General features: G+C 35.3%; 1 protein-coding gene across 2 annotated transcripts in view; it reads left to right on the top strand.

Moving 5' to 3' along the window:
- NETO2 (neuropilin and tolloid like 2) overlaps positions 1–26,056 on the top strand; it is a 55,882-nt gene that overhangs the window by 3,608 nt on the left and 26,218 nt on the right. The window contains exons 2-6 of one of the 2 annotated variants that reach the window (XM_042969776.1): positions 8,826–8,882; positions 11,639–11,779; positions 12,456–12,704; positions 16,516–16,539; positions 16,643–16,770. In XM_042969776.1, the coding sequence (XP_042825710.1) occupies positions 8,826–8,882; positions 11,639–11,779; positions 12,456–12,704; positions 16,516–16,539; positions 16,643–16,770 (599 nt within the window). Of the gene's footprint in view, positions 1–8,825; positions 8,883–11,638; positions 11,780–12,455; positions 12,705–16,515; positions 16,561–16,642; positions 16,771–26,056 lie in introns of both variants that reach the window. The other variant, XM_042969775.1, reaches the window with a different exon arrangement.

Here is a 26,056-nt window from a genome sequence, read left to right as displayed (position 1 = left end):
CTGTTAGAGAAAACATGCAGCCCTGTAATACAGACACACATGCATTATAAAACAAATTCAAACCAAAACCACCTTCAGTCCTTTTTGGAATAAGATAGAAAAAGATAAACTGTAAGTAAAATTCATATCTAAAGTTTTAAAACAATCCCAAGTTCTCCTCTTGGTTATTACCTATTCAGAGTCTCCTGCAGTTTTTTTTCCAGTCTCATTTTTGAATTATGCTCCTGCACAGTAATTGTTGACATTTAAAAAAATGTATCCCTGAATCACTTTGAGATCCCAGTTATTATGGTCTTCAAGTTGGAAAGGGGAACCAAAGATGTTATCCAGCCCACTGGTTTCCAAACTTAGGTTAACAGGAGAGCTACCTCAAAGGAACCCTTATGAGGAGGTACTTAAAAACTAAACAAAGACAATAGATAAGAGCAAGTTTGCTCTAATTGGTGAGGGACCTCACCCTCTCAAAGGCTCATCAGAGTGGCCCCCCAAAACTGATACTTTTTAATGTGTTTGTTATATTACAAAATTGTAGTTCACTAATCTGAAAGTTCAGTTCTTCCTAGGCAAAATGATATTAAAACATGTTGGTTTAAATATGCCTAGAGTAGCATGTTGGAAATTACAGCACTAGTGTGTGAGAAGACTCACTCTTTAAAATGTGATCTGGTCACATTAAAATTTGATGGTAGTTTCTGTGGATGTCTAAAGAAGGCTCTTGTAAAATGAGAAGATACAAAACTGCTGTCTGCAGAGCATTTGGCCAGCAAAGAGGTTGTCACATTCTGCAGGAAAGAAAGTACTGCTACAGTTAATCTTTGTTAAAGTGGTTGGCAGTGGGATTAGCATATGTAGGCTGGAGTGATCCCAGAGTTTGCCAAGATCCATCTTCTTTGTGTCTTTTTTTTTTTGAAAAAATGTTTTAATGTTTACTAATTTTTGAGAGAGAGAGCGAGACACAGAATCCGAAGCAAGCTCCAGGCTCTGAGCTGTCAGCATGGAGTCCGATGTAGGGCTCGAACTCAGGAACTGTGAGATTATGACCTGAGCCAAAGTCAGACACTTAACCAATTGAGCCACCCAGGCACCCAAATCCGTCTTCTTCCTTAACTAATAATAATAAGTAAAATTGAGTTTGATTACATTTGGGTACTCCATCCTGTGGAACACAGTTTATTGAAAACAAGTTACTGCTACCTCAAGTAGCATTTGGACTCTCATCAAACTCCATTCTGCTCTCATTATAGAGCAGTAAAGAGTTAGGTGGTTTTTACATCATGGCATCTCATGATAGATTCTACAAACCTTAAGTGCTTAAAACAAGAAGGCTTATTGGAAAGAGGCACACTCAATTACTAACAAGTAAATTGAGCCAGCTTGAGGAAAGTAAGAGTAGTGACTAGATATCTGAAAAGAAAAAAAAAAAAAATCAATTATTTTCCTGTCCCTGACATATGCTCAGATAAAAGAAGCTGGGTCATCTGTGTGATTACTGTTAACCAAGATGTGTGCTGCTTAGTTTGTTAATGCAGGGCTCTCTGTACTATGTTGTAGTCAACAGAAAAGACATAATCAGGATCATGCTTAGTCATTTCATGTATTCATCTAATTTTTATTGAATGCTATTGTGGGCCAGACAGTCTTCTAGTCACTAGAGAGGCATCAGTGAATCAGACAATGCTCCTCTTTCTAGTAAGAAGAGACAAATAATAAGCAAGAAAATACCAAGTCATATAAATAGTAATTAAAATATTTATATAATAAAGTAGGATGAAGGAGAAAATGTAGAGTTTCTTTAGAAGTCAGTCACAAAACCTGAATGACCAGAAGGACCCAGCCATGCAGAGAGATTCTAGGCAAAAGGAATAAACTAGTCCCTAAAGTAAGAATTAGCTTGGTGTATAGAAGTAATGAGAAGAAGGCCTGTGTAGCCATTGGTAGCAATCGGGAGGTCAGATGCTAGATCATGTAGGACCTCTGAAGTCAGAGTAAAGAGTATTGGATTTATTCTAAATGTAATGGGACTGTATTGAAAGATTTTATGAAAGGCTCTGATACGATCTGGTTTATGTCTTGAAAGGATCACTGGCTGCTGAGTACAGAATAGATTATAGGGAACTGTGGCAGGAATAGCCAGTTGTCTCCCAATATCCATTTTATAATTCAGTAATTCTCTGAATTTTAATTAAGCCCGTGAACACCCAACAGAAAGACTAGATTTTCCAGCTTTCCATAGGGTTAAGTGTGGTCATGTGACTAAGTTTGGCCAATTACATGTGTGTGCAACTTTGGGAAAGTGATGGTGTTTTTGTTCAGTTAAAAATTTTATTTTGAAATCACTGTAGATTCTGGGCAAATGTCTTTTAAAGGAAGGAGGAATGTCCTGTGTCACTTCTTCATTTTTGCTGACACAGGAGTGAGTAGCTATAATGAAGATATACTGACCGGCACTCTGGCGTACATATTGGACCATAAGATGAACTTGGAATTAAAATCAGCTACAACTGGGGCACCTGGGTGGCTCAGTCGGTTGAGCATCCGACTTGGGCTCAGGGCATGATATCGCAGTTCGTGAGTTTGAGCCCCTTGTTGGGCTCAGAGCCTGGAGCCTGCTTCAGATTCTGTGTTCCCCCCTCCCTCCCCACCCCACCCCACCCCTGCTTGTGCTCTTTCTCTTTCAAAAATGAATAAACATTTTAAAAATTTTTTAAAAAAATTTTTAAATCATCTACAACTGAATAAAATAGAAGATCCCTAGTAATGATATAGCCTTCACTCTAGCCCTTGACTACTTACCTCCACAGTTTGTATACTTGGCAGAAATATATTCTATGTTGTGTAAACTGTGCAAAATCAGTAAAAGAAAACCAGGCAGAGATTGAGAACTGTTAAATAGTCACAGAAGTGAAAAATCTGAATGCTATCAAATAAAATTAATTTTGAAAGCGCATGTCTTAAACAGTGCAAAGGTACTCTAGTGGAAGCAAAGGGTGATCCATGGCAAGTGCAGATGCCCAGAAATAAGAAGTATTTATAGGAACATTATAAGAATAGGTAGCAGAGCGTTCAGCAACATTTCCAAAACCAACTCATCAACTCCTTTTTGCTAGTCCCCTACCCTGCCACATCCATTTTGGCCCAAACTTGCCCCTGCCATCACCAGTGGAGAAAATGGGCAGCCTCTTTCCATTTCTTACAGTCTACCATCATTCTCTTATTGTAGTAGTTGGTTTGCAAAGTATGTTCCCAGGGCCAGAAGCTTTTAGCATCAATGGGGGACTTCCTTGTTAAAATGCAAGTTCTCAAGCCCCAACCCAGACCTACTGGGTCAAAATCTCTGGAGGCACCCACCCCCACCACCCCACTCCAAAATCTGTGTTTTAATAAGTTCTCTGGGTGATTATCTTTTACACTGCACGCTACTGTCCCGATGATTGATTCAGTTCTCACACCTGGAAGTAGACTTGCTGGGTGGGATTTGTGCATTTTTAAACTGGTATATTATTACCAGATTAACCTCCAAAAAGGTATGCCAGTTTACAGTCCAGTGACAGTGTATGTCAGTTTTCTATATCCTGACCAACAATAGAATCTGCCTTTTTTTTATATTAGGCTAAATTTTTGCATTTTTAAAAAATTTATTTGAGAAGCATGCATGCAAGCTGGGGAGAGGGACAGGAGGAGAGAGAGAGACTGAGACAGAAAGAATCTTAGGCAGGCTCTACTCCATGGGCTCAATCCCATGACCCTAGGATCATGACCTGAGCCCAAATCAAGAATCAGACAGTCAACTGACTGAGCCACCCAGGTGTCCTTCATTGTTTTTGGTTTTGGCACATTTTTCTTATGGCATAATCTTTTTTTCTCAGTTATTTGTAATTTTTATTTGTTTGTCTTTGGTACATGAAGGTGTTCTCCACCCAAAAATATACATAGATAATTCAACTTTTTGTTTTTTCAATATGGTGTTTATTTTTCTATTTAGCTTGAAGGAACAGACCTACTTTTTTTTTTTTTAATAATTAACAAGTTATCCCAGAATCATTTCACCAAGAGTTTCAAATACCATACATATAATAAATTGTGGTGTGTGTGTGTGTATGTATGTATATTTATTTATTTATTTATTTATTTATTTATTTTATTTCATTTCTTCAGCTTTTTCTTCCATCTTCTTATCTTTAAGCTTGAGAATAAGGACCAGGGCTGCTTGCTTCATTGCTGTAGCCTCAAGGACTGACCACTGCCTGTAATACAGTGGGGGCTGGATATGTTTGTTGACGGATCATCTGTTTCTTCCTATACCATTACTACATTTTGAATTCCTATAGCTTTGCAATAAGTATGTATTATTTTTATGTATTTTATGTCTTTTATTTTTTAATTTTTCTTGGGCCGTATGAAAAAGCTTTTAAGATGAGTTATTAGCAACATTTTAAGTCCTCCAGAAAACTAAGATTTTGATTAAAACATTAAATATGTAACTTATTGGGAAGAATTGTTACCTTCACATTGTTTTATTATCCAAAACCTATAGTCACTCCGTTGTATTAAATTTGTTTACTTGTTTGTTTGTTTGTTTTAGTCTTACTTTCTTCTTCTAATAGGTGTAATAATTTCCTAGTAATTCTCTTGAGACTTCTAGGTTTTAAGTAACATTATCTATACATAATAATTTTGTCTCCTTTCCAGTATTGCATTGGCCAGAGTTTCCACTGTTAAGTAACAGTGGAAAGAATAAACTTGATCTTGATTTTTATAGTTCAGGGTAAGGCCTTTAAACTGAAAGCCCTGGGGAGAAGACTCTGCATAGAGCTAATAGGACAGTTTTTCAAAGTAAAAGGAGTAGCATTGAGGACTGGTATTTAACACCTTGAATAGCATCTGTCTTTATCATTTAAGTCTTCATTTTTAAGTCAGGTCTGTACACACATTACAAGGCCTTGCCTAAACTCCAGAACTAGAGGTATGGGCATAAATAATGAGCATTCCCTCTTTTAAGCATCAAATCACAAACCCTTCTTTATGTAATTAAACTGTATGGTTAAGGAGTTTAGAATTTTTATTTTGGCATGGATTTCTACCTTAATGAATTAGTGCCTTCTTGGGTACATTATCTTTTAATTTGAAGTGTGTGGTATTTCTGGATTTGAGAAATTATTGATCCTTTTGGTAAGAGGAAGAAGGGAACAGTGGCACATAGTTGGGGCTAAAGACAGAACAAAGCAGCATGGCACTGCTTCTTATAGTTAAATAATTCCAGTGTTTGGCATTAATGGAGTTTGTTTTAATATCCCAGCCTTGTTATAATAAGCAATTTGCAAAGATCCTATTATACAACTGGGAGGAAACTATGTTTATTATGATAAGGAATTTAGAATGATTAGTAGTCACAACTGTGTCACTAAATATTTCTATCCCTGATTGTTATGCAGATTCACCGTATTCTTTATATATCATTTCTATATTCAGTAGCATAGCTCATTTGGTTTATTGAGTTGTGAATATTTTTTTTTAAAGATTTTGGGGAAAAAAATTGTGAGCCACCCTCTAAATAGAGTAGAAAAGAATAATAGGTTTATTTGGGCTTATAATTGTATTTTTAAAATGATCTGCCTTAGTTGCACACTCTGTAAAATTCTTAAGTCCATATTTTATGTAGCCAAATTATTGGTCATTATGTAATAATGAACTAGCATAGTTCATCCCTTTGCCATAGCTTCACTCTTGCTCTCCTGGATTCAGTTTGTTGATTCCTTACTTGCCCTTTCTGCCTGGCTTTGTGTTACTTATATGCCATGAATTATAAATGTGAGGACTAGTAAATTGTTATGTCTGTGATTCGGGAGGAAAGGTATACTGAGCACAAAATTTTGATCAGTTGTGTATCATCTGAATGATAGCCTTGGGAAGTAGTGTCCTCTAACAAGATACGAATTGATACAAATGGATGTGTTATTTGCTGAATTGTCAGATACCTAATATTACCCTAGGTTTTTCTTTTTGATTACACATATTCTGTTTTTAAAAAAACACGTTTCAATTCTCTGTTCTTCAAACTCTGATCCAGTGAAGAGTTGTGAAGAGTTTGAAGGGAGGATTGATTGTCCTACATAACAGGAGGTCTTCAACACTACTAGCCACCAAAGAAAAGGAAGAGGAAATTAAAGGTGCTGACAGAAGACAGAGGAGACAAAGGTCAGCAAGGATACAGGAAACTAAAGATGAAGATGCCAAGCAATTAGATTTTAAGATGTAAACAACTGAATGGCAAGAATTATCTTTTTACTTTGGTGACTTGGGAAGTAGATACTCAATACATGCTGTTGCGTGACTGTCTACCAGTCACTTAACTAGCAACCTATTCAATGCCCCCATCTCTCTCCTTGCTTTCATCCTGTAAGTCACCAATTACAATTAACTCGACATCTGAATCATGTTATAAATTCTTTCCTCCTTTCCATTTCCACTACCACTGCTCTGCTTAGAGATCTCATCATCTTTGCTTCCATTTTGAATATCCTTCTCCCTTCTCTTTTTTTAAATTTTTTTTTAATGTTTAATATTTTTTAGAGAGATAGAGACAGAGACCAAGCAGGAAAGGGGCAGAGAGAGAGGGAGGCACAGAATCGGAAGCAGGCTCTAGGCTCTGAGCTGTCAGCACAGAGCCCAATGCGGGGCTCCAATTCACAGACCGTGAGATCATGACCTGAGCCGTAGTCGGCCACCCAACTGACTGAGCCACCCAGGCACCCCCTTCTCCCCTCTCTTTAAAAGTTTACCCTTCATACAACCATCAGGATCATTGGTCAAAAACACAGATGTGATAATGTCACACTGTACTTTAAAAACTCACAATGACTTCTCATTATAGTCAAAAGTCCAAACTCTTCAGCATGCTTGTCAAGACTTTTAACATCAGACTTCATTCTATTTGTCACCTGATACACGACTGGTCCTCCACATGCTCATCCTGCTGTATAGAACTCAGAGTTTGCTGACCTGCCATAAGCAAGTGCTCGCCCGTGGTTTTGTCTAAGCTGTTTCTTTCTCTGTATCCTGGGTTGAGGTACTGTAAGGTACAAATAGAATATACCATCTATTTCTGAAATTTTCCCATTTTATTCCTCTTCACCCTCAGCAGAATGAATGGTTCCCATCCCTGCTTCCATTATGCTTTCTGTATAAATCCTGTTAAACTTCTTTTCACCTTGTATTGTAAACTATCATTGACAATAGACTAAAGGACAGTAGTTTCCTGTCTATCATTTATGTAACAGAGTGCCTAGCATGTAACCAGTGCTACACCAGTGCTATCATCTCATTTAATCTTCACAACAGCCTTTTGAGGTTAGTGCTACTAGTACAACATCCCCATTTTACAAATAAGTAAACTGAGTTAAAAAGGCCTCACAGGGGGCGCCTGGGTGGCTCAGTCGGTTAAGCGTCCGACTTCAGCTCAGGTCACGATCTCGCGGTCCGTGAGTTCGAGCCCCACGTCGGGCTCTGGGCTGATGGCTCAGAGCCTGGAGCCTGCTTCCGATTCTGTGTCTCCCTCTCTCTCTGCCCGTCCCCCGTTCATGCTCTGTCTCTCTCTGTCTCAAAAATAAATAAAACGTTAAAAAAAAAAAAAAAATTAAAAAAAAAAAAAAAAGCCTCACAGGAAAAAAAAAAAAAAAAAAAAGGCCTCACAGCTGGTACACAGCAAAACTTGAACTTCAACCTGTATCCACCGAACTCGTAATGTCCATAGTCTTAAATATTTTGCCATATTTCTCCCCCAACATCTGTGCATCCTCAGTGCCTGCTATCCTTGACAGTAGGTACTCTGTAAGTGCTTATTGACTGAATGAATAATAAAAATTCCAGTTCACAAGATTTTGAAGCAAGTGAACTTTACATTGAAAGGGACAGAGAAAGCTATCCATGCACCATTCATAAAAATAAAATGTTTAAAAGAATCATCAAAATACATACATACACAAAACAATTCAATGTGACTGGGTCTCAGAAATGTTCAACTCGGGGGGGGAAAGCTTCATTTTCTTTTTTTTTTTTTTTTTAATTTTTTTTTTTAACGTTTATTTATTTTTGAGACAGAGAGAGAAAGAGCATGAACGGGGGAGGGTCAGAGAGAGGGAGACACAGAATCCGAAACAGGCTCCAGGCACTGAGCTGTCAGCACAGAGCCCGACGTGGGGCTCGAACTCACGGACCGCGAGATCGTGACCTGAGCTGAAGTCTGCCTAAAGCTTCATTTTCTAAATATGCTGGCTTTTGTAACACAGGACACAGCATAGTTATGTGCAGCTATAAAACATCTTGAATTGATTTCTGGGAGACTGCTGCCCCCTTACTTCCATCTTAATTATAAGTGCTCTCACAATCACTAATTGAACTTTGGTATACTACATTGCAGAGCCAGCCATAGAATGCACGTAAACCCTTTGAGATGGAGTACAACAAATGTATACAATATAGTCTATATTTACTTTATAGTATTTATATAGTAAATATAAATTAGGGCAAACAAAGTTTGTTGCAAAAAAACTGTGTTTTTAATCGATCACAAATTGAAAAATGCTGTAAATGCCATACACTATTAGTGTTTGTGTAAATGAGTACAGTATCAATCGTGTTTTTTCTTGGGTTAACTGTGAAATAGTAAATCAGAACACAACATTTAGACCTTAAAAATCTTGAGAATGAATGTTAGCAAGAAAGAGAGGGCTTGATTAATCTTTTTTTTATCATCTGATTTTCCTTAAAAATTTAGTAAGATGATATGGATTCACTTTTTTAACTTTTCTTTTCTGTCATTTCTCTAGTGTTGTTAATAACAATACTTGTAGTCGAAGGGATTGCTGTGGCCCAAAAGACCCAAGGTAAAGTACTTACAGTGATAACTTACCACTTATCCAGGACAGTGGGATGGCTTATAGGAAGGGATTGCAACTTTTGAATACTATTTCCATAGTCCCTCTGGGTGTTCCAATGACCTAAGGCTTTCTGTCAACCTATCAGCCTCAATTTAACTGGGTTCAGCTGCAGTTAACTAAATTGTCAACATAAAGTCTTGCCCTGATTGATAAATTTTTTAAATTGGCATTACTAGTGGTTCCTAGCACACTATGGATTATATCCAGAAATTAAATGAGATTTGTGCTTATCACTCAGCAAAAATAAAAATCCCTTTTTTCAGGGTAGACAAGTGAAATATTTCCATCAGTATCTTATTCAAAGCCCTGTAACCTGTTCTGATTGTCCTTGTTTATGAAAGAAGATAAGCTAGTGTGATTTTTGAACCAGATTTTCATGCCAGGGTTTAATACACTTTCTGATTTACTTTTTATTTTCCTCTAAGTTATACATACATGTGACAAAAATCAAAGCATTCAAAACTTAAGGATGAAAAGGCAGTCCTCCATCCTATGCTACTCTACTTGCTTCTCCATGGAGATAACCAGTATTTTAGCTGAATCTTTTGGAATTTTGCTGCATATTACTAAATAATATGTTATACTGTTAATTCTTAATTATTTCAGTCTTAGGTATTAGATAATGATTTTCTACCACAGAAGATGAGAATTTAGCTCTTTCATGCATTTTCTACCCCCTAGTATATACAAATGTTCTGTTACTTTCCTTCCATACCACCTGTCTCAGTGTAATTGTGTCGTAATTCTGGTCACCTCTGTATTCAGAATTTACATTAAGTCACTCATGAAACTTTATCCATATGAAAATTTTGTCTTTTAATTTAGGAAATTTTTATTTCCTTTTTTCCTTGTTTAAATTTTTTTTAAGATTTTGTTTTTTTAAGTAATCTCTATACCCCCCATGAGACTCAAACTCCCAACCCCAGGATCAAGAATCACATGCTGTACTGCCTGAGCCAGTTTGGCACCCTTTAATTTCTTAAATTATCTTTCTCTATTTTTTTCTATTCTATCTTTAAGAAACTTCTATTTAGTTATGGGGTATTTTTGTTATTATTTTCTGTTTTCCACCTGTCTTTCTACTCTGTTTTCTTCTCAGTAGTCTCTATTGAGACTTCTTCAACTTCATCCTCTAAACCGGAAACTGGAAAACTTTTTCTTTAAAGAACCAGATAATATTTAAAACTTTACAGCCTTACAGTCTCAGAAGCAACTATACACTTTTGCTCTTGTAGTGTGAAAGTAGCTATGGACAGTAGGCATGTGAGTGGAAAAGGATGTCTTCCACTGTAATCTTTATCTACAGAAACAGGGCACAGGCCATTTATAGTTCTCTTCATTAAACTTTCTATTAATTTTTCATTTCTTTTATTTTTAGAAGCTTTTTGTTTTCCAAATATTCTTAAAGTATTCTTGTTCTTATAGATATACTCTCTTTCTCTAAGGAGATTAAATGTTTGTGTGTGTGTGTGTGTGTGTGTGTGTGTGTGTGTGTTTGTTTTTGTTTTTTGGTTTTTTTTTACATCTTTGTTTCCTCAGCTTTGCTTTCTTTTTTTTATTCATTTTTCATATTAGAGGATTTCCTCAAATATGGTGATCCCTGAATATCCACTTATTTATGAGAAGAGCACTAAAATCTGATCATTAGCTGTCTGCAAGTGTGGGAAAGACTTGTTAACTGTGGCCCTCACTGGTGAATGACCCAACACTGGGGAATTCCTGAGTCTGCATTCTTGCTTGGGTCTCGATTTCTTTGGAGTGTTTAGAGTCCCTAGAGAGGAAGCTTTCCATTTCCTGCTTAGAAGCTTTAAGGGAGTTGAGCAGGGGAAGAGGCTGGGAATGCCATCCACTGTGTTAACATTCCTGAGTCTCTTTGTTTGCAGGTTGGTCTTGTCACCGTCAGCTGTTCCTGGTGCTTCCTAATGTAGTAACCCTGCTTTTCTGCAAAGGAATAACCTCATTTTCTGATGTGATAGAGTAGCAGCTACCTGGTTTTGTGAAGTAGGGGAGAGTATTAGAAATCAGATTGATTCTAAATACACCTTTACCCAAGCCTCATATTTTTAAAAAGCACAATTTTACCACCACCTGTCAACCCCTGTCCTGCTTCCAGAGATATCAGGCACTGCCAGTTGTTATTGCACCTACGTTTAGACCTCTTTAAAGGTTTATTTATGCCCTTAAAACATCCTTTACTGTTAAGTGGAGTTTGAGGATAGAGAACTAAATACATGTGTTTAATCTACAGTTTTCAACCAAAATCCTTTGTAATCTTTGGATCCTATTTGGCTTTTGTGTTAAACTAAATATAGAGGCACCACAATAGAGATAAACCCCTGGGATCCTTTTATTTTTATTTTTATTTTTATGTCAGAACTGAATTTTATAGAGTTGTACTGATTTATCAGATTCTCCCACACGGTTTTGCCCTTGTAAAATCTAAGCATTTTATTTCCCTGCTCTCCTACAGGGTAAACTTGTCCTCTAGCAGCAAGTTCTTCTCACCAGCACAGCATACAATCTTACCTTTCTCTCACTTCACTGTGTTGTTTTTTGTGCTAAACTTAGTGGTGGTTCTTGCAAAATTATATACAGTATATGTGTAACATTTAGTGAGCAAATGTGTAGTTAAATTGTGGGGAAAAGAGAATACTATTCTCTTTTGCTGTAATTCATGTTTTAAATGTGATTTTTTCCCTAAGATGGACAAAATATTGGAATCAAGCATGTTCCTGCAACCCAGTGTGGCATTTGGGTTCGAACCAGCAATGGAGGTCATTTTGCTTCGCCAAATTATCCTGACTCTTATCCACCAAACAAGGAGTGTATCTACATTTTGGAAGGTATCTGACCAATTTCTATCTTTTAATGGATGAATTTTTACTTTTTTGTAAAACTAAGTACATAGGTAAGATGCCCAGTTTGAGCCAGTTTGAACAAAATCTAAAAACATGTATTTGAATTAAACGCTAGTAATTTTAAATATTTCTGAGTACTGAACACATTAACAAACACATTAACAAACACATTAACAATACATTAACAATTAAAAAATTGAAATTTATAGGAATTTTGAATCTCTTAAAATATAATTCAACCAGATGCGTTGGTATATATGAGAAACTTCTCTGTTAAGACTTAAATTTACTGGCATCTCTTATCATGCTTTACGCAAACTTATGTCCATAGTTACATTAGTTCATTTCTTCTGTTTTTCTATTCATTGTATATTGTATCTCATGTACTCAGCATTAGCTTTTCTACTGTAATTTTAAATACATTTAACTAATTTAATGAACAGCATATGCCAAAGGGAAAGATTGCTACAGTTCTACAAAGTAGCATTGCTACTATTGATATAAAATATAACATCAGTTATGAATTTTATACATAACAATCCTCATTATGATGCTCCTCTGTGAAATAGTAGGTAGTTGTTTTGCTTTCCCCACTTTTGTCAGGACATTTATTACTTTTCTTTGTTTGTGTTGCCCTGATTTGCTTGCTCTTATTTTCTAGCTGCTCCACGTCAAAGAATAGAGTTGACCTTTGATGAACATTATTATATAGAACCATCATTTGAATGTCGGTTTGACCACTTGGAAGTTCGAGATGGGCCATTTGGTTTCTCTCCACTTATAGATCGATATTGTGGTGTGAAAAGCCCTCCACTAATTAGATCAACAGGGAGGTTTATGTGGATTAAGTTTAGTTCTGATGAAGAACTTGAAGGACTGGGATTTCGAGCAAAATATTCATTTATTCCAGGTAATGAAGTTATCTTTTCAGTGGGTCTCACTCTGGTTTTAGAATCTTATGTATATAAAAGAGAATTTAGTCAAGTTAGTCAAATTAAGGTTTTAAAAAAATTAACAAGGCCAGAGGGAAATCACTCTGTGAATAAATAAACCCAAAAATTGGAAATAGAACTATATCACTTGAATTTGAAGCATTTCATAGATGGTAACACATTTTTCTTAGATTTATTTATGTTTTATAGTGTTTATCAAGGGTGAAAAATCAAGATAAATACACTTTAAAAATAATACAGCAAATTGTCTTAATTTCATAATCCTTACCAAAAATTATTTTGGCAGCTTTTTGCATTGGAATGATTGAATTAACCCCTCATTTGAATAAGTAGTCTCTAAGAAGTATTGAGCAATAGAAAAAATATTGCTCTGCACTTGGAGGTGAAAAGATCTGGGTTTGAATCCTTTCTCTGCTACCTAATAGCTATAAGACTTTAGGCACAGTTGTGCCTGACAGTTGCTATTTGTCAAATGGGAGTACCTGATGTATTAGTTCCCTAAGGCTGCCTTAACTAATTAACTACAAATTTAGCAGCTGAAAACAGTGGAATTTTATTCTCTTGAGTTCTGGAGGGCAGAAAACCCAGGAGCGCCACCTTTTTTTCCGGGAACTCTAGGGGAGAATCCATTCCTCACCTCTTGTAGCTTCTGGGGGCTGCCCCAGCGTTCCTGGATTTGTGGCCACATCGCTCCAGTCCCTGCCTCCATGTTCACATCACCCTCTGTTCTCAAAATCCTTAACTTAGTCACATCTTTTGTTTTGTAATATTCAACTTTTTTTTTTTTAACCACATAATATTATCAGGTTCTGAGGATTCAAATTAGGGTCTCCATTCAGCCCACTCCACCAGTCTTCCCTATCCTGTGGTATGTATAAACACTGTGAGAATTGTAAAGCCTCTCTGGTGTAAAACCATGCATATCCCTAATACGGAAACACAAAGATCTACAAGTTATTGCTCCTGTCTTCAAACAACTTAGAGACTGAAACAATGAAAAAGTAACATCAATTATATAATCTTTTTGCTATTATGTTTTTGTAAGAAATTTGTTAATTAAAAAAACACATATCTAAATGAAAAAATATCCATAATCTTACCATCTTCTATATAAAAAACCACTGTTAACAATTTGGTATGTATCCCTTCAGATATTGTTCTGTATCTCTTTTTGTCTTACATAACTGAGACCATGTATCTATATTACCTGCTTTTTTTGCCTAAACAACATAATCAACTTTTTTTTTTGTCAGTAAACATTATGGGAATTTTTAAGCATTGTTTCAATATTTATGTTCTCAATACCAAAAGGATAACATTTTTAGAAAGTAAAATTTACCTCTAGACTTTTATTTTTTAGGGCAGTTTTAGGTTCCCAGCAAAACTAAGCAGGAAGTACAGAGTTACCATATACCTCCAACCCCGCACAAACACAGCTGCCTCCATAATCAACATCCTGCTCCTTGAGTGGTCCATTTGCTACAGTCAGTGAACCCACACTGACACAACATCACCCAAAGTTCATAGTTTACATTGATTAGGTTCACTCTTGGTGTTGGGTGTTCTGTGTGTTTAGACAAATGTATGACAATGTGTGTCTACCATTTCAGTATCATACCAAGTATTCCCACTGCCCTAAAAATCCTGTGCTCCGCCTATTCATTCCTCCCCCTAGCTCTTGGCAAGCACTGATCTTTACTGTCTCCATAGTTTTGCCCTTTCCAGAATTTAAAATAATTTTAAATAATTACAGAGTTATCAAACTTAATTTGAAAGTTCATATAGGACCTATATACACCACACTGCCAGAATGAAAAAACTGCTAGTTTAAAACATCTCAGAATCTTTAAATAGCCTGCAAAACCTATTTCAATCACAGTTTATTGTATTTAGCTGGGTGCTCAATTCTTGTTAAAATTGTTTTTTATTACAGATACTTTATGCATGGTTACCATATTGAAAAAAAAAAAGTAGGGGAGAAACTTTTAGCTTGAGTATACATCTCAGACTTTTCTTTTTTAACTTAATAAACTAAATCAACCTTGCTGAAAGGGGTCAGTGACATTTGAGCTCTTTTGCAGAGAAATATCAAAGACAAATTTAATTAAACAGCATTGGAGTAAAAAGTCATAGGAACTACCTGCCAGATGAATCAGAGTTTATTCGTGTGTAGGCAAGAATTCTAGAATTTTGTCATTATTGCACTAAAATTTCCAGAATTATCCCAGTTGCTACTTCCAGGAAGTAGCAATACATTAAGAGTCCTCTGCCTCAACAAATATCACCAATAGCTTAAAGAATTCCATTTAAAACATACTAATTTCTCAGTAGTAGTAGTAGTCATCTTCTTGATTTTATTGATCCCTATTGAAAAATTTATTTTATAAATATGATTTTAAATACCTAGACACAACCATAATTAGCCAATTATGCATTACCTATTTATTTTGATATTTTTTTCTTCAGTGGTAAAACTGTGGCATCCTTACCCACATTATAAAGGCAACATGGTGGTAGGGTAAGAAAAATTGTCTGGAGAATTGCAATCTAGTCCTGACTTTGCCATTGTATATATGGTCTAAGAAAATCATTATCTCTCTCATTCAGTTTCCTCATCTATAAAATAGAATATTACATAGTTTTCCTGATGTTGCTATAATTAGCATAGTGGGTGTAGAAATTCTGAAGTACTATAAAATCCTACACATTTTCTTCTAATTTGTCTATATTTTAGCCACAATCCATATAAAATTGCTCTCATAATACATAAACTAATAGAAAAAGAGCTACTTTTCTTTAAAGTGAGAATCTTTACATATTAAAAAGCCTGATTTTTAATATTTAAAAACAGTATTAAGAGCATTGTTTTTGACTTTTTTTTTTGTTTCAGGTATTCTAAACCAGTTTGTAAAGATTTGATTCATATTTAAGATTTTTTAAGCCTTTTTGACACCAAAATATCGTTACTTCAGTTAATTGGTTTAGTTCATAAAAACAAATACCCGACCAGTTAACTTTAATCAGTTATTTGATATATGCTGTTGGTTCTCAGTCTTCTATGAACTACTTCATAGGGCAGAATACCCTGTATATCAGCTAGTCATTTTTTCCCTGCCATTTTGAAAACACAGCTCACTAGCTACTTCTTTGTATATGTGTTGAATTACAAATAACTTACAAAATTCACAATTTTAATCCTTTTTAAGTGTACAAGTACATGTCAAGTACATTTATTAAAATGTTGTGCAGTGGTCACCACTATCCATTTCCAGAACTGTTTTGTTAACCCAAGCTGGAACTCTGTATCCATTAAACACTAACTGTCCATTCCCCCTTTCCTCCAGCTTCTGGTACTTACTGTCTCTATGAATTTGACTAACCTAGGATTCTCAGGGTTCATCCATGTTGTAGTTTGTGTCAGAATTTCATTTCTTTGTTAGGCTGAATAATACTCCATTGTGTTGTATATACATTCATTCATCCCTCAGTGGACTAGCTATCGCAATTGACAGAGAGTTCTGAGTTTCCAGGTGACATAAATAAGTTATTCATGATGGGATCAGAAGTATAAATATTAGCATTTTAAAAAACATTGCTCCTATAAACAAACACCTAAGCATGCCCAGAAACAGTGATCTGTAATCTACACCAATGAAAGCTTTCTCTTGCTCTGCTATTAAATTAGCATTAGATAGAACTTAAGACATTAAGCCTTAAAGTAACTAAACTATCTCAATGCCAATGACTTTCTTCTTTTTTCTGTTACAGATCCAGACTTTACTTACCTAGGAGGTATTTTAAATCCTATCCCAGGTTTAGTATATCACCTCTTTTTCCTCATGGCATTTTGATCAGTCTTATTTTCCTTTGAACATCATTCAACTTTTCTTTCTAGATTGCCAGTTTGAGCTCTCGGGAGCTGATGGAATAGTGCGTTCTAGTCAGGTAGAACAAGAAGAGAAAACAAAACCTGGCCAAGCAGTTGATTGCATATGGACAATTAAAGCTACTCCAAAAGCCAAGGTATTATTATGTACTGAGTCACTTTAGAAAAGAACGTAACAAGACATTGAATTGCATAATATATTTTTTTGATTCCTGCAGATACTTACTATTGTATAAACTGATACTACAAGTTTTTAAAAATTGATTTTATTGCAATCAGATTGGGCATCACAGCATTATTATAGTTAAGTAAACTACAATATAAATTCAGGAATATCACACAAATTTTGAGATTCTTAAAATCTCTGTATTCCTAAGTGGAAAGTACAAGTGTTGATCCATACGATCATAGATTCTTAAAAAAAAATGTTATAAGGAGGAAAAATAGACCTCAAGAGGTTGAAGTGTCTTATCAAGGTTCTCAGAGTTGGTCATAGTGTCAAAACCAAAACACAAATATAGTGAGTCTCAGTTCTGTGTTCTTTCTTTCCATGCTGTCTTGTGCTAACGATGTAGCACTATGATTGGAAAGTACCACAGGGAAGGATGTTTTTAAATAACTCTGACAGATTGAGATTGGTTGCTAACTACTTTTGCAAAAAAGCTTTTAATTTATACTTCTAGGAATATTCACAGTTAAAATTATATTTAATGTGGATACATGTGAAAAGAGAGGGTGAGGATAAGAGAACAAACCTTTAAAGAATTATGAAAATCAAATTTAGAGTTAAGGTAATATGATGGATTAGATTATATGAAAACTTACCTGTTACAAAACACCTAGAAATATTGGGTAAAATACAACAGATACTCTTTTAAAAGCATAGGTAAGATTTCCAAAGATAATTCTTAATGGACTAGAAATGAAGAGAGATAACTATAAACCAGAGTAATAAACTGAAAACTGAAATCGATGGTACAAATGCCTCTTGCTGATTTCAGTACACTCTGACTATTCACCGGAAGACATGCCAGGAGCTTGGTGTTAACGGCCACGGTGAGACAGAAAAGGCCTGGGGTTTGTGTTTGTGAGATCCCTCACATAAAGCTGGAACTCTCAAAGAGAGATAATTGCTATGAAGTGGTAGATTAGAAAAAAAACTTCCACTAACATGGGTTGATAATGAAGAAGCTTATCTTTCCAGGCTCAGTCTCAGGGATAAGGCTGGGGTCTCCCCTAAAATTTTTACCTAGAAACCTGTTTATATTAGAGGTTGGGATGTATGTAATTTACATTCCATGCCCAATCCAGGAACCAGTTAGTCTAAAAATTAACAAAATCGTCCTGACCTCAAATAACCTTTTTATAGACACAGGGCAAAAATAAATACAAAATAACCATGGAGGCTACAGGATTGCCACCAGTAAAATACCGCTGAAGGTATGCTCACAACCCAAAATTAGAAAACAAGTAGAGCTTGGGTGGTGCAGTTGGTTAAGCATCCAACTTCTGCGGAGGTCATGATCTCATTGTTCATGAGTTTGAGCCCTGCATTGGGCTCCATGCTCACAGCTCAGAGCCTGGAGCCTGCTTGGGTTTCTGTGTCTCCCTCTCTCTCTCTGCCCCTCCCCTGCCTGTATTCTGTCTCTCTCTCAAAAATAAACATTAAAAAAAAAAAAAAGAAAAAAAGAAAACATAAGCAGACAACTCACCACAAGTGAATTAGCAGGCATAACAGCGAGGAGTTTCTTAGATCCTTAAGAACGTAAGTGTTTTAAGTATCTTATAAGAAGGAATCAAAAAGATGAGAAAGAAAAATGACCCAAGTACACTTTTAAAATAACCAGGTAAAACTTCTTGAAGTAAAAGGTATAGTTATTAAAGGATAGATCTGAGAAAATTACCCAGGGGGTGGGGTAGTGGCAGTTTATCAAGAAAATGTTAAAGCTGGGGCACCTGGGTGGCTCAGTAAGTTCATCCGACTTTGGCTCAGTTCATGATCTCATGGTTCATGAGTTCAAGCCCCATGCCAGGCTGTAGCTTGGAACCTACTTCCAATTCTCTATCTCCCTCTCTTTCTGTCTTCCCCTGCTCATGCTCTCTCCCTCCATCTCTCTCTCTCTCTCTCTCTCTCTCTCAAAAATAAATAAACCAAAGAAACAAAAAGAAAAGAAGATGTTCAAGCTGACAAAAAACATTGACACAAAGTGATACCCAAAGCAATAAAAAAGTTTTAATTGACACCTACCTATATTGGCCACCATAGACAATGAGACATCTTTAAAACAACTAGAGATAAAAAAGAGGTATCAGAATCCTTAACAGCAAAATAGAAGCCAGAAGATACTAATGTCCTTAAAGTGCTAAGAAAAAAATAACTGCCAAGCTAAAATTCTAAAATTCAGTACTCAACTATCATTTAAGAATATGGGCAAAATTAAAATATCTCTGAGCACAAATAATAAATGGACCAAATACTACAGTTAAAATCCAAGTGTATCCTGTTTTAGGATAACTATGGAAAATTTTGAAATAACAAAAATAGAAAAGAAATAGCACAAATACCAAAAGATATCTGATATAGCTATTAAAATACAAATCAAGGATGTCACCAATTTGCAAGGAAGATAATAATTTTAAATTTTATCTATTAATATGGCCTCAAAATGTACAAAACATGAATTGATAGTTGCTGAGCAAAACTGACAGACCCACAATTATAGTGGGTAATTAATTTCACCTCTCAGTAATTAAGCATACAAAAAAATTAGTAAGGCTCAGAAGATTTAAATAATGCAGTATGCCTGATAAGACATGGTACTTTACTTCCAACATCCAGAAAATAAGCATTTTCTACAAGCATGCATGAGACATTTATAAAATCTGATCCATACGCTAAAACTAAAAACAGAAGTCTGAAATATGTACCAGTGCTTAGTTTCATGCAGAGCATCCTCTGACAAAAATACACATAAATTGGGAACCAGTAACCAAAAGATACCTTTAAAACCCTTATGTTTAGAAATTTAATAATATGCCAGCTAGTATTTAATAGGTCACAGAAGAAATCAGGACATAAATTTAAACAGATTTAAAACTCAGTAATATTGAAAATACTACATATCAAAATGTGTGGTATGCAGCTAAAAGTACTTTAAGGGAGTTTTATAAATGCTTATTTTAGAAGAAAAAAAAGATTTAAATTTAATAAGCTAAGATTCAACTCAAGAAGTTAGAAGAATGACCAGAGGAATCCAAAGAAATGGTAATAATGAAAGCAGAAATAAACAGTATTTTAAAACAAAGTTATAAAAAGAATCAACAAAACCAAAAGCTGGCCATTTGTAAAAGATTACTATAGACACACCTCTGCCAAGATTGATTTAGAAAAAAAGACCTAAATAATATTGAAATGGAAACGGTCATGAATCATCTACAGCAGAGATTAAAAACCATCATAAGACAAACTATGAAGAAGACCTGCTAAACAACAACAACAAAAAACCTGAGTGTTTCTTAAATAAATGACAAGGTAGGAAAACACAGCAGTAGAATCTACACATTAAAAGAAATATAAAAGTCAAATGAACTTGTGTGTTCAAGCAAACTGTAAAAGAAGGAAACATTAAAAGACATAAGTCTGAACACTGGTATTTGATAATGAAGAATTTGGTTTGATAATAGTACTGAGATTATTTTTTAAGTGGTCAATAGCAATACACCTAGAACTGTTGACGTGTGAATCTCTCTGGGATTTGTCTCAGTATGTGAGAGGCAGAAGTGGGAGGGGTATTACAGTTCAAGCAAGACTGGCTGAATTAATAACTTAGGAGATGGGGCATGAGTTTAGGATACTATTTTGTCCGCTTTTGCACATTTGAAATTTTCCATAATCAAACTGTTTTAGACTAGAAGATGATACTAAGAGTAATTCTTTGCTGATAAATTTGCAAACCATCTAAATGGACAGTTTCCTGAAACATATGTGTGTACATACGTATTTACATACATATATATGTTTACCAAAATTAATTAAATAGAAAACCTGAATAAATCTTACCAAATTATCAAAATTGATTTTTTACTTAAAATAGGTAAACAGAAAAATTGGTCGGGGTGCCTGGGTGGCTTAGTTGGTTAAGTGTCCAACTTCAGCTCAGGTCATGATCTCACAGTTTGTGAGTTCGAGCCCCACTTTGGGCTCTGCGCTGACAGCACGGGGCCTGCTTGGGATTTCTCTCCCTTTCTTTCTAAATAAATAAATAAATAAACTAAAAGAAAAAAGAAAAATTGGTCACGTTAGATTTTACCAAATAGTCAAGGAACATGTTACATAATAAAAATTGAAGAAAAAAGAACATTCCCCTAGCCTGTTCTATCAGAGCTAAATAGCATGAGAGAATTATACACCAGGATTATTTATAATGGTTTTGTTTTAAAAGTCATGACCTAGAAATTGTTGGACAGTTTAATATTAGAAAATCAAATGATATAGTTTCCCATATTAACAGATTAAAGGAGAAAATCCAGTTATCAATGGATGCAGAGGAAATATTCAGTGAAACTTAAAACCTATCGATAAAAAAACCGTTGGTAAGTCCAGCATAGAAGAATGTCTTCAGCATGATGAAGAGTATCTACCAAAACCCTAATTCAAACGTTGTAATTAATGGTGAAACCTTAGAAGTATTTCCTTTAAAGTCAGGAACAAGTCAGGAATGTCTGTTGTCATTGTTTTATTTGCTAGTGTTCTGAAATCCTGGTTGGGGCATCAAAATGAGAGAAAAAAAGTTCATCAATTATAAAGATCAACTGCTTTTCTCTACTAAAGCCAAAAGCAGTTAGAAAATCAAACTTTTTAAAGCACTATTTACAATAAGAACAAATCATAAGGTACTAGGAAGCAAATTTTTAAATTGAAATGCATAAAAGAAGGCCTACAGAAATGGGGGAGAGAGGGAGATCATTTTCATGGATGGGAAGATTCAGTATCACAAAAATGTTCATTGTTCTCTAATTTATCAATTTAAAGTAATTCCATTCCAAATCCCAGGAGGGCTTTCTAGGGAAGTTGGCAAGCTAATTCTAGAATTCACATAGAAGAGGAAAGCATTCAGAAGAACCGTAACAGTTTTGAATAAAAACAAGTGGAGATACTTACCCTTCAAGATAAAGTTGTGGCAGTTGGATAGAATGCATTTGTCAGTGGAATATACAAACTAATAAAATTGAGTTAAGTATCTAAAGGTAAAACTACACATATATGGTGGTTGCCAGAGGGGAGGTGGGTGAGGGAATAGGTGAAGTAGACAAAAGAAATTAAGAGGTACAGACTTCCAGTTATAAAATAAATAAGTCACAGGCATGAAAGGTATAGTATAGGGAATATAGTAATACTGTAATAATGTTTGGTGACTACACTTACTGTGTTGAGCACTGAGTAATGTATAGAATTGTTGAATCACTGTATTGTACTCCTGAAAATATTATAATAAAGTGAGTCAAATGAATTTTTTAGTTTCCCAGTGCATCTAAACTGTACTTTGATCTGTTAAGTGTGCAATAGTATTAAGTCTAGAACAACAGTGTATGTGCCTTAATTCAAAAATACTGTATTGCTAAAAAATGCTAATAACCAGGATATGAGCTTTCAGTGAATCATAGTCTTTTTGCTGCCTCGATATTGATGGCTGCAGGGTGGTGGCTGCTGAAGGCTGCGGTGACTGTGACAATTCCTTAAAATAAGACAACAATGAATTTGCTGTGATTGACTCTCCTTTCAAAAATGATTTCTCTGCAGCATGCGATGCTGTTTGGGAGCATTTTACCCACAGTAGAACTTCTTTTAAAATGGAGTCAATCCTCTCAAGCCCTCCCACTGCTTTATCAACTAAATTCATGTAATATTCTGAATTCTCTGTTCTCATTCCAATAGTCTTCACAGCATCTTCACCGGGAGTACACTCCATCTGAAGAAATCACTTTCTTTGCTCATCCATGAGAAACTTCATCTGTTAGAGTTTTATCATGAGATGGTTGCAATTCAAATATAATAATACCAAAGTTTGAAATAGTGTGAGAATTACCAAGTGTGATCCAGAGAGACAAAAATGAGCAAATGCTGTTGGAAAAATGGCACTGATAGACTTGCATCATTGATGCAGGGTTGCCAAAAACTTTGAATATGTTAAAAAAAAAAAAAAAAATGCAGTATCTGTGAAGCAAGATGAAATAAGGTATGCCTCTCTTTTTGTGGAAAGGCCACTGAGAACAATGGACTGGAACACTACTTGCACACTTCTTTTGTATATATTTTTATAAGTGGATTTTTCTGAAACATCACCCATTAACTAGTTTACTCCATATTGAGTATTCATGGGTTAGGGTGGTCTTTAACATGTTTTCCTTTAACTTTCTTATATCATCTGTTTAGTCATTTAGTTTAACACAATTTTATTTATTATTTCTTTTAATGTTTATTTTTGAGAGAGAGAGGGACACAGTGTGAGCAGGGGAGGGGCAAAAAGAGGGAGACACAGAATCTGAAGCAGGCTTCAGGCTCTGAGCTGTCAGCACAGAGCCCGAAACAGGGCTTGAACCCACAGAACGGTGAGAGCATGACCTGAGCTGAAGTCCGACACTTAACTGCCTGAGCCACCCTGCTGCCTCAGGAGGTTGAGTGTCGGACTTCAGCTCAGGTCATGCTCTCACCGTTCGTGAGTTCAGGCTCCACATAAGGCTTTGCGTTGACAGCATGGAGCCTGCTTCAGATTTCTCTGTTTCCCTCTCTGTCTGCCCCTCCCCTCCTTGCTCACTCTCTCTCAAAAATAAACATTAAAAAATTGTTTTGAAAAAGTAACATTCTCCAATATTCAGTATTCCAAATAACACTCCTAAGAATTTATGAATCTCGAATTATTTCTTCATGAAGTACTTCAAAGACAAGGTCTAAGAAATATTAATTTCTTAAACATTTATTTTTTACCTTTTTAAAAGAGAGTACATGGGCAAGACAGGGAGAGGGGCAAAGGGAGAAAGAATCTTAAGCAGGCTCCACACTCAGTGCGGAGCCTGACACGGGGCTCAATCCCACAACCCTGGGATCATGACCTGAGCCGAAATTAAGGGTCAGACACTCAACTGAGCCACCCAGGCAACCCTAATTTTCTTAAACATTTAAATAATTATTAAATATTGTCACATGAAAAAATAAAAACTATTACAGGAATAGAGGAAGCCTCATATGTTCCCTTTAGCTTTCCTACATACCCTTAGTTCGAGTTTTATAATTTCTATACAATTTTGTATTTTCATATTTATGTACTATAAAAATATATACTATTCTGTATATTTTTAAATTTTTTATCAATTGTAGAAATAAATCACCGTTCTCTTTTTAGACATTTAATTTGCTTTCACATTTTAATATATTAAATAGTACTGCTATAAACATTTTTGTATTTTCATTATGCCCATGTATGATGACTTCATTTGGTTATATAGCTAGAAGTGTAGTTTTGTGTTGTAGGACATGACCATCTTTAGCTTTACCAGAGCATGCCAAAGGCTGCCAAAGTGTTAGTGGCAATTTATTCTTTTAAGAGTATTTTCATTACTCAATCCTTGCTGACACTTGGTCATATCAAGTAACATACAGTCAAATTTTTTGACCGATGCTCAGAGTCATTTGACAGCCACCATAATCAAGAACCATTCCATTACCCCAATGAAATTATCTTGGTCTCTTCCTTTGCAGTCAAAACCCGTCTTTAATCTTGATCCCTGGCAACTAATTATCTTTTACTGTTCTATAGTTTTACCATTTCCAAACGTCCTATAATTAGAATCACACAGTATGTATGAGTCTGAATTCTTTTGTTTAGTATGATGTGCTTGAGATTCTTCTGTTATTACATGTACCAGTAGTTCATTTCTTTTACTGATGAACAGATTTTATGATGTGGATATACTATAGTTTATTCTTAACAGCTGAAGAACATGGGGACTGTTTCCAGTTTTTTTTATTATTGATAAAACTTCTATACACATTTCTGTACAGGCTGTTTTGTGTAAACACGTTTTTAATTTTTCTGGATATTCATCCAGGAGACTGCTGATTCACATGGTAGCTTTATAAGAAACCACCAAGCTGTTTTCCAGAGTGGTTATATTGTTTTGCATTTCTTTCCACAAGGAATGTTACCAGATTTTCAATTGCTCTACGTAAGTTCTAAGCACTTGGTATTATCAGCTGTTTGTTTTTTTTTTTTTTATAGTTACTCTAATGAAGATATAATGCTATGGGTTTTAATTTGCAAATTTGCAATGTCTAAATCTTTAGTGGTGTTGGCTATGCCCATTTTAAGACTGAGTAGTTTTCTTACTATTCACTTTTGAGTTCTGGGTTAAGTCTTTTGGCAAGTAATATACAAATATTTTCTCTCAGTTGGTGGCTCTTTTTACTCAACAGTGTCTTTCACAGAGAAAAAGTTTAATGCAGTCAAGTTATTCATTTTTTAATGAATTTTCCTTTAATGTATCTAAGAACTCTTTGCCTGACCCAAAGTTATAATTTTTTCCTATATTTCCTTCTGAAAGTTATATAATTTTATATTTTTATGACCCATTTTGAGTTAATTTTTGTATAAGGTATTGTGTATAGCCCAAGGTTTGTTTTCTTTCTTTCTTTCTTTCTTTCTTTCTTTCTTTCGCTTATGGATGTCTGACTTTTCCAGCACCATTTGTTGAAGACTATCCTTTCTCCATTATTGCTTTTGTACCTCCGTTAAAAGAATAATAATAACTTCATTTGTAAGAATCTATTTCTGGGCTCTGTTCTGTTTCCCTGGATCTGTGTGTCTGTCCTTTTGTCAGTTCCACACTGTTTTGATTATTGGAGCTTTAAAGTCTACACTCTGGCACTCGACAGCTTCCAGTATGGTGCTGAATGGGAGTTACCTTGTTATTGATTTTGAGGGGGAAAGCATTCAGGTTTTCACCATTAAGTATGGTGTGAGCTCTGGGTTTTTGTAGATACCCTTTACCAGATTACAGAAGTTCTGCTGTTTTTCTAAGATTTTCATCATGAATGGATGTTGATTAATAGATTAAAGTGATCATGTATCTTCTCTCTTTTAGTCTGTTTATAATGGAGACTTATATTGATTCTTCATAATTTAAACCAGCCTTGGATACCTGGGATGAACCATATTTGGTTGTGATTATGTAAAAGTATTACCATTTTTCTATGTTGCTGGATTAGATTGGCTAATATTTTATTGAGGATTTTTGCATCTATTTTCTGGAGTGATGGTTCTGATACCATTTCCAACTTGTGGGCTTTTTTCCCTTATACCACCAAGCAGTTCTCAGACACCAACTGGGTGTCCAGTGATTCAACTCAGTTCTGACAGTATCTACCCT

The sequence above is a fragment of the Panthera tigris genome, chromosome E2 (genome assembly GCF_018350195.1).
Source record: "Panthera tigris isolate Pti1 chromosome E2, P.tigris_Pti1_mat1.1, whole genome shotgun sequence".
Lineage (NCBI taxonomy): Eukaryota > Metazoa > Chordata > Mammalia > Carnivora > Felidae > Panthera > Panthera tigris.
This window is presented reverse-complemented; position numbering and strand designations above follow the sequence as displayed.